General features: G+C 59.8%; 1 protein-coding gene across 2 annotated transcripts in view; it reads right to left on the reverse strand.

The window, feature by feature from the left end:
* The window catches only part of LOC140475044 (glucose-6-phosphate 1-dehydrogenase-like), a 28,908-nt gene extending 21,961 nt beyond the window's left edge, over positions 1-6,947 (reverse strand). The window contains exons 1-2 of one of the 2 annotated variants that reach the window (XM_072567747.1): positions 6,897-6,947; positions 1,643-1,782 (exon numbers count right to left, since the gene is read on the reverse strand). In XM_072567747.1, the coding sequence (XP_072423848.1) occupies positions 1,643-1,774 (132 nt within the window). In that variant the 5' untranslated portion in view covers positions 1,775-1,782; positions 6,897-6,947. Of the gene's footprint in view, positions 1-1,642; positions 1,783-6,808; positions 6,858-6,896 lie in introns of those variants that run through there. The other variant, XM_072567746.1, reaches the window with a different exon arrangement.
* Between the last annotated feature and the right edge of the window lie 4,492 nt (positions 6,948-11,439).

The raw sequence follows: 11,439 nt of genomic DNA on the forward strand, positions 1-11,439 counted from the left end.
TCAGAGTCACAGAGACATACAGCAGGAAAATATACCCTTCGGCCCATCACGACCATGATATCCAAAATTAATTCAGTCCCATTTGGCCCATCTCCCTCTAAACCCTTCCCATCCAGATGCCTTTTAAATGTTACCATTGTACCAGCCCCCACCACTCCCTCTGGCAGCTCGGTCCACACACGCACCACCCTCTGGGGGGAAAAAAGTGGTCCCTCAGGGAGAATGGTGAGGGGAAGGAGGAGGAGCTTTGGGGAGGGGGGTGGGGGGGGGAAGAGGAAGAGTGAGGATGGTGGGAATGGGTGAGAGGAGCAGGAAGGGAGAGAATGGGGGGGGGAGAAGATGGAGAAGGGAGACAATGAAGGGGGGTAGAGGATGGGGGGAGCGGAGTGGAGGGAGAGAGGGGAAGGTGTATGGGGGAGGGGAGAGGGGGAAGATGCGGTGAAGAGGGGGTGGTGAAGGTGAGGTGAAGGGGGCAGGAAGGAAGGAAGGGAGAGACACTCAGAGGAGAAGAAATTGAGACAGAGCAAGTCCACTTATTACAACCACCCTGCAACAAAACCTGCTTTTCTGCAAATAGCAACACATTCCCCACCTCACACACACACACACACAAACACAGATAAACTCACACTAACACACACAGAGACAGGCACACACTAACACAGGCACCGAGACACGCCAACACACAGAGACACACCAACACACACACCGACACAGAGTTACTCAGACACCGACACACACAGAGACACACAGGCACAGAGACAGACACACACAGGCACAGAGACACACCAACATACACAGAGACACTCAGACACAGAGATACACCAACACACACAGAGACACACTAACACACAGAGACGTTCAGACATAGAGACACACACAGAGACATTCAGACACACAGAGACACACATCGACACAGGCACAGAGACACACACCAACACACAAGAGACACACACCAACACACACAGAGACACACACCAACACACACAGAGACACACACCAACACACAGAGACAACTAACACAGGCACAGACACACACAGAGACACACCGACACACAGACATTCAGACATAGAGACACACTAACACAGAGACATTCAGACACAAAGACACACACCAACACACAGAGACACTCACACACAGAGACACACCGACACAGAGACACACCGACACAGAGACATGCACAGACACAGAGACACACTAACACAGAGACACACCGACACAGAGACATGCACAGACACAGAGACACTCAGACACAGAGACATGCACAGACACAGAGACACACCGACACAGAGACATGCACAGACACAGAGACACACTAACACAGAGACATGCACAGACACAGAGACACACTAACACAGAGACACACCGACACAGAGACATGCACAGACACAGAGACATGCACAGACACAGAGACACTCAGACACAGAGACACACCGACACAGAGACATGCACAGACACAGAGACACTCAGACACAGAGACACTCAGACACAGAGACACTCAGACACAGAGACATGCACAGACACAGAGACACTCAGACACAGAGACATGCACAGACACACCGACACAGAGACACTCAGACACAGAGACACGCCGACACAGAGACACGCGAGCAGTTGAAATCCGAAACCGAGCAAACTTACGGAAGCACCGAGAATGATAAAGACATGAGTATCGGACTGTCTGAACGCCTTATCCGCAATTAAATCCTTCCGGAAAATATCCACCACGTCCGACTGAGAGAGGGGGCCATGAAGCGTGGAGAAAGCGTCCATCCTCCTGGCTGAGGGACACACACACACAGAGAGAGAGAGAGAGAGTTACTGGAAAAGGAAGGAGAGGAACAAAAGGTGCAACAGGAAGACGCAGATGAAGAGGAAGAGGGAAAGGCAAAAGGAGGGGAGGGAGGTGGACCTCCAGTACTGTTCCTCCTCCTCCTGGTCCAGCCTCCCCTTCTCCTCAACCCTCCCTCAGGCTGGGGTGGTAGTGGGGGAGTGCGGGGCTTGTGTGAAAAGACTGGGGGGGGGGGGAATCCCGTGCAGAAACTGACCAAAGCTGTGGAGGGTACCCATAGGGTTGGAGGGGGAGGGGTCCCCTTGATGTCATTCAAATGTATACAATGCTGTTGCCCATGGTAACAGGGGAAGGCGTCATCAAAGCCCTCAACCAATCAGGGCCTGAGAACTAAACTCCACCCCCCCTCCCACCCAATGAAATCTCTTCCCACATCCCTCAAAAAAACCGTCCCCAATCCCATCCATTGGGTCAACAAATGCCAGGTGATGGGCCCCACTCTCACCAACCTGCCCACCATTCCACCCTCCCCCCCCCCCATTACCACAAACACACCACCCCCACCAACATGGCACATAGCCAACACCCCACACACCCAACACCCCATTACCCAACACCGCACACACACATCGCACCGCACCCAACACCCCATCACCCACACACCCAACACCCCATCACCCACACACCCAACACCCCATCACCCACACACCCAACACCCCATCACCCACACACCCAACACCCCATCACCCACACACCCAACACCCCATCACCGCACACACACATCGCACCGCACCCATCACCCACACACTCAACACCCCATCACCGCACACACACATCGCACCGCACCCAACACCCCATCACCCACACACCCGACACCCCATCACCGCACACACATCGCACCGCACCCATCACCCACACACCCAACACCCCATCACCGCACACACACCTCGCACCGCACCCAACACCCCATCACCCACACACCCAACATCCCATCACCGCACACACATCGCACCGCACCCATCACCCACACACCCAACACCCCATCACCGCACACACACCTCGCACCGCACCCAACACCCCATCACCCACACACCCAACACCCCATCACCCACACACCCAACACCCCATCACCCACACACCCAACACCCCATCACCCACACACCCAACACCCCATCACCGCACACACATCACACCGCACCCATCACCCAACACCCACACACCCAACACCCCATCACCGCACACACACATCGCACCGCACCCAACACTCCATCACCCACACACCCAACACCCCATCACCGCACACACACATCGCACCGCACCCAACACCCCATCACCCACACACCCAACACCCCATCACCGCACACACACATCGCACCGCACCCAACACCCACACCCCATCACCGCACACACACATCGCACCGCACCCAACACCCCATCACCCACACACCCCAACACCCCATCACCGCACACACACATCGCACCGCACCCAACACCCACACCCCATCACCGCACACACACATCGCACCGCACCCAACACTCCATCACCCCACACACCCAACACCCCATCACCGCACACACATCGCACCGCACCCAACACCGCACACACATCGCACCGCACCCAACACCCCATCACCCACACACCCAACACCCCATCACCGCACACACATCGCACCGCACCCAACACCCCATCACCCACACACCCCATTACCCAACACCGCACACACACATCGCACCGCACCCAACACCCCATCACCCAACACCGCACACACATCGCACCGCACCCAACACCCCATCACCCACACACCCAACACCCCATCACCGCACACACATCGCACCGCACCCAACACCCCATCACCCACACACCCAACACCCCATCACCCAACACCGCGCACACACATCGCACCGCACCCAACACCTCATCACCCACACACCCAACACCCCATCACCGCACACACATCGCACCGCACCCATCACCCACACACTCAACACCCCATCACCGCACACACACATCGCACCGCACCCAACACCCCATCACCCAACACCCCATCACCGCACACACACATCGCACCGCACCCAACACCCCATCACCCACACACCCAACACCACACCCCATCACCCAACACCGCACACACAGAACATCGCACCGCACCCAACACCCCATCACCGCACACACACATCGCACCGCACCCAACACCCCATCACCACACACCCCATCACCCACACACCCAACACCGCACACACACAACATCGCACCGCACCCAACACCCCATCACCCAAACACACAACACCCCATCACCGCACACACACATCGCACCGCACCCAACACCCCATCACCCACACACCCAACACCCCATCACCCAACACCCCATCACCCACACACCCAACACCACACCCAACACCCCATCACCCAACACCGCACACACAGAACATCGCACCGCACCCAACACCCCATCACCCACACACACAACACCCCATCACCGCACACACACATCGCACCGCACCCAACACCCCATCACCCAACACCCCATCACCACACACACACATCGCACCGCACCCAACACCCCATCACCCAACACCCCATCACCCACACACCCAACACCGCACACACACAACATCGCACCGCACCCAACACCCCATCACCCAAACACACAACACCCCATCACCGCACACACACATCGCACCGCACCCAACACCCCATCACCCACACACCCATCACCACACACACACAACACCCCATCACCGCACACACACAATATCACACCACACCCAACACCCCATCACCCACACACCCATCACCCACACACCCAACACCCCATCACCCACACACCCATCACCCACACACCCAACACCCCATCACCCACACACCCAACACCGCACACACACAACATCGCACCACACCCAACACCCCATCACCGCACACACACATCGCACCGCACCCAACACCCCATCACCCACACACCCATCACCACACACACACAACATCCCATCACCGCACACACCCAACACCCCATCACCGCACACACCCAACACCCCATCACTGCACACACCCAACACCCCATCACCGCACACACCCAACACCCCATCACTGCACACACCCAACACCCCATCACTGCACACACAACACCCCAATACCACACACACCCAACACCCCATCACCGCACACACCCAACACCCCATCACTGCACACACAACACCCCAATACCACACACACCCAACACTGCACACAACCAACACCCCATTACCCAACACCGCACACACATCGCACCATACCCAACACCCTATCACCACACACACCCAACACCCCATCACCCAACACCCCATCACCGCAGGCACCCAACAGCCCATCACCCACACACCCAACACCCCATCACCCACACACACCCAACACCCCATCACCCAACACCCCATCACCACACACACCCAACACCCCATCACTGCACACACCCAACACCCCATCACTGCACACACAACACCCCAATACCACACACACCCAACACCCCATCACCGCACACACCCAACACCCCATCACTGCACACACAACACCCCAATACCACACACACCCAACACTGCACACAACCAACACCCCATTACCCAACACCGCACACACATCGCACCATACCCAACACCCTATCACCACACACACCCAACACCCCATCACCCAACACCCCATCACCGCAGGCACCCAACAGCCCATCACCCACACACCCAACACCCCATCACCCACACACACCCAACACCCCATCACCCAACACCCCATCACCACACACACCCAACACCCCATCACCGCAGGCACCCAACAGCCCATCACCCACACACCCAACACCCCATCACCCACACACCCAACACCCCATCACCCACACACCCAACACCCCATCACCCACACACCCAACACCCCATCACCCAACACCCCATCACCCACACACCCAACACCCCATCACCCACACACCCAACACCCCATCACCCAACACCCCATCACCCACACACCCAACACCCCATCACCCAACACCCCATCACCGCAGGCACCCAACAGCCCATCACCCACACACCCAACACCCCATCACCCACACACCCAACACCCCATCACCCAACACCCCATCACCCACACACCCAACACCCCATCACCCAACACCCCATCACCCAACACCCCATCACCCAACACCCCATCACCGCAGGCACCCAACACCCCATCACCCACACACCCAACACTCCATCACCCAACACCCCATCATCGCACCACACCCAACACCCATCACCCACATACCCAACACCCCATCACCGCACACACACATCGCACACACCCAACACCGCACACACACAACACGCCATCACCGCACACACCCAACACCCCATCACCCACACACCCAACACCCCATCACCCACACACCCAACACCCCATCACCCACACACCCAACACCCCTTCACCCAACACCCCATCACCCACACAACCAACACCCCTTCACCGCACACACAACACCGCACACACCCAACATCCCATCACCCACACACCCAACACCGCATACACCCAACACCCCCTCACCGCACACACCCAACACCCCGTCACCGCGCACACCCAACACCCCCTCACCGCACACACACAACACCCCCTCACCGCGCACACCCAACACCCCCTCGCCGCACACACCCACTGACGCTCCCACAGCCCCCGCTCCCTCAGCGCTGACCCTCCCACAGCGCCTGCTCCCTCAGCACTGACCCTCCCACAGCACCCACTCCCTCAGCACTGACCCTCCCACAGCACCCACTCCCTCAGCACTGACCCTCCCACAGCACCCACTCCCTCAGCACTGACCCTCCCTCAACACTGACCCTCCCTCAGCACTGACCCTCCCACAGCCCCCGCTCCCTCAGCACTGACGAAGACAGACCTTTGAGACATGTGATGAGGCAGCTCGTATCTGTGAGATGGCTGGATTGGATGGAGAGGCTGTGACAATGTGTGTGTCGGAAAGGGGTGGGGGCACATTCTTTGTGTTGCAAGATACTTCGCTAGGTACCTTCTGAAACATCCTGACCACAGCAGACTATCGGAGGATCAGCAAAAGGGTGTCAACTGCAGGAATGTACCGAACTTTCAACACTCACCATGAGTCAGCACCAAGCCGCAGGGACTTTGAACAAACGAGTGATATTGGTTTATCATACGGTTCCCATTTAACCCTGTCAGTGCCAGGCCAGCCCAGGAAACAGGGTACTGTACGCCCCTCACTGCATTGTCGCCACTCAGCCGATCACTGCCCACCACACCCACTCTACCCCCCCATATCACAGCACACACCCCCATCAACTCCCACTGCCCTAATCACTCACCCCCACACTCCCCCCCATATCACAGCACACACCCCCATCAACTCCCACTGCCCTAATCACTCACCCCCACCACCCCCACACTCCCCCCCCCATATCACAGCACACACCCCCATCAACTCCCACTGCCCTAATCACTCACCCCCACCACCCCCAGACTCCCCCCCCCCATATCACAGCACACACCCCCATCAGCCCCCACTGCCCAAATCACTCACCCCCACCACCCCCACACTCCCCCCCCCCATATCACAGCACACACCCCCATCAACTCCCACTGCCCTAATCACTGACCCACACCACCCCCACACTCCCCCCCCATATCACAGCACACACCCCCATCAGCCCCCACTGCCCTAATCACTCACCCCCACCACCCCCACACTCCCCCCCATATCACAGCACACACCCCCATCAGCCCGCACTGCCCTAATCACTCACCCCCACACTCCCCCCCCATATCACAGCACACACCCCCATCAACTCCCACTGCCCTAATCACTCACCCCCACCACCCCCACACTCCCCCCCCCCCCATATCACAGCACACACCCCCATCAACTCCCACTGCCCTAATCACTCACCCCCACCACCCCCACACTCCCCCCCATATCACAGCACAAACCCCCATCAACTCCCACTGCCCTAATCACTCACCCCCACCACCCACACACTCCCCCCCCCCATATCACAACACACACCCCCATCAACTCCCACTGCCCTAATCACTCACCCCCACACTCCCCCCCCCATATCACAGCACACACCCCCATCAACTCCCACTGCCCTAATCACTCACCCCCACCACCCCCACACTCCCCCCCCATATCACAGCACACACCCCCATCAACTCCCACTGCCCTAATCACTCACCCCCACCACCCCCACACACCCCCATATCACAGCACACACCCCCATCAGCTCCCACTGCCCTAATCACTGACCCCCACCACCCCGACACTCCCCCATCTCACAGCACACACCCCCATCAGCTCCCACTGCCCTAATCACTGACCCCCACCACCCCGACACTCCCCCCATATCACAGCACACACCCCCATCAGACCCCACTGCCCTAATCACTCACCCCCACCACCCCCACACTCCCCCCCCATATCACAGCACACACCCCCCTCAGCCCCACTCCCCTAATCACTCACCCCCACCACCCCCACACTCCCCCCCCCATATCACAGCACACACCCCCATCAGCCCCCACTGCCCTAATCACTCACCCCCACACTCCCCCCCCATATCACAGCACACACCCCCATCAGCCCCCACTGCCCTAATCACTCACCCCCACCACCCCCACACTCCCCCCCCCATATCACAGCACACACCCCCATCAGCCCCCACTGCCCTAATCACTCACCCCCACACTCCCCCCCCATATCACAGCACACACCCCCATCAACCCCCACTGCCCTAATCACTCACCCCCACCACCCCCACACTCCCCCCCCATATCACAGCACACACCCCCATCAGCCCCCACTGCCCTAATCACTCACCCCCACCACCCCCACACTCCCCCCCCCATATCACAGCACACACCCCCATCAGCCCCCACTGCCCTAATCACTCACCCCCACCACCCCCACACTCCCCCCCCCATATCACAGCACACACCCCCATCAGCCCCCACTGCCCTAATCACTCACCCCCACACTCCCCCCCCCCATATCACAGCACACACCCCCATCAACTCCCACTGCCCTAATCACTCACCCCCACCACCCCCACACTCCCCCCCCCATATCACAGCACACACCCCCATCAGCCCCCACTGCCCTAATCACTCACCCCCACCACCCCCACACTCCCCCCCATATCACAGCACACACACCCATCAGCCCCCACTGCCCTAATCACTCACCCCCCACCACCCCCACACTCCCCCCCCATATCACAGCACACACCCCCATCAACTCCCACTGCCCTAATCACTCACCCCCACCACCCCCACACTCCCCCCCCATATCACAGCACACACCCCCATCAGCCCCCACTGCCCTAATCACTGACCCCCACCACCCCCACACTCCCCCCCCATATCACAGCACACACCCCCATCAGCCCCACTGCCCTAATCACTCACCCCCACCACCCCCACACTCCCCCCCCATATCACAACACACACCCCCATCAGCCCCCACTGCCCTAATCACTCACCCCCACACTCCCCCCCATATCACAGCACACACCCCCATCAACTCCCACTACCCTAATCACTCACCCCCACCACCCACACACTCCCCCCCCCATATCACAGCACACACCCCCATCAGCTCCCACTGCCCTAATCACTGACCCCCACCACCCCGACACTCCCCCATATCACAGCACACACCCCCATCAGCTCCCACTGCCATAATCACTGACCCCCACCACCCCGACACTCCCCCCATATCACAGCACACACCCCCATCAGCCCCCACTGCCCTAATCACTCACCCCCACACTCCCCCCCCCCCCATATCACAGCACACACCCCCATCAGCCCCACTCCCCTAATCACTCACCCCCACCACCCCCACACTGCCCCCCCCATATCACAGCACACACCCCCCATCAGCCCCCACTGCCCTAATCACTCACCCCCACACTCCCCCCCCATATCACAGCACACACCCCCATCAGCCCCACTCCCCTAATCACTCACCCCCACCACCCCCACACTGCCCCCCCATATCACAGCACACACCCCCATCAACTCCCACTGCCCTAATCACTCACCCCCACCACCCCCACACTCCCCCCCCCCATATCACAGCACACCCCCCCCATCAGCCCCCACTGCCCTAATCACTCACCCCCACACTCCCCCCCCCCATATCACAGCACACACCCCCATCAACTCCCACTGCCCTAATCACTCACCCCCACCACCCCCACACTCCCCCCCATATCACAGCACACACACCCCCATCAGCCCCCACTGCCCTAATCACTCACCCCCACATTCCCCCCCATATCACAGCACCCCCCCCTCAACTCCCACTGCCCTAATCACTCACCCCCACCACCCCCAGACTCCCCCCCCCCATATCACAGCACACACCCCCGTCAGCTCCCACTGCCCTAATCACTGACCCCCACCACCCCCACACTCCCCCCCCATATCACAGCACACACCCCCATCAGCCCCACTGCCCTAATCACTGACCCCCACCACCCCCACACTCCCCCCCCATATCACAGCACACACCCCCATCAGCCCCACTGCCCTAATCACTCACCCCCACCACCCCCACACTCCCCCCCCATATCACAGCACACACCCCCATCAGCCCCACTGCCCTAATCACTCACCCCCACCACCCCAACACTCCCCCCCCCATATCACAGCACACACCCCCATCAACTCCCACTGCCCTAATCACTCACCCCCACCACCCCCACACTCCCCCCCTCATATCACAGCACACACCCCCAATCAACTCCCACTGCCCTAATCACTCACCCCCACACTCCCCCCCCCCCCCATATCACAGCACACACCCCCATCAACTCCCACTGCCCTAATCACTCACCCCGACCACCCCCACACTCCCCCCCCATATCACAGCACACACCCCCATCAGCCCCCACTGCCCTAATCACTCACCCCCACCACCCCCACACTCCCCCCCCCATATCACAGCACACACCCCCATCAACTCCCACTGCCCTAATCACTCACCCCCACCACCCCCACACTCCCCCCCCATATCACAGCACACACCCCCATCAGCCCCCACTGCCCTAATCACTCACCCCCACCACCCCAACACTCCCCCCCCATATCACAGCACACACCCCCATCAACTCCCACTGCCCTAATCACTCACCCCCACCACCCCCACACTCCCCCCCCATATCACAGCACACACCCCCATCAGCCCCCACTGCCCTAATCACTCACCCCCACCACCCCAACACTCCCCCCCCATATCACAGCACACACCCCCATCAGCCCCCACTGCCCTAATCACTCACCCCCACCACCCCCACACTCCCCCCCCATATCACAGCACACACCCCCATCAGCCCCCACTGCCCTAATCACTCACCCCCACCACCCCCACACTCCCCCCCCATATCACAGCACACACCCCCATCAACTCCCACTGCCCTAATCACTCACCCCCACACTCCCCCCCCCATATCACAGCACACACCCCCATCAACTCCCACTGCCCTAATCACTCACCCCCACCACCCCCACACTCCCCCCCCCATATCACAGCACACACCCCCATCAGCCCCCACTGCCCTAATCACTCACCCCCACACTCCCCCCCCCATATCACAGCACACACCCCCATCAGCCCCCACT

The sequence above is a fragment of the Chiloscyllium punctatum genome, unplaced genomic scaffold, assembly GCF_047496795.1.
Source record: "Chiloscyllium punctatum isolate Juve2018m unplaced genomic scaffold, sChiPun1.3 scaffold_1343, whole genome shotgun sequence".
In the NCBI taxonomy this organism is placed as follows: domain Eukaryota; kingdom Metazoa; phylum Chordata; class Chondrichthyes; order Orectolobiformes; family Hemiscylliidae; genus Chiloscyllium; species Chiloscyllium punctatum.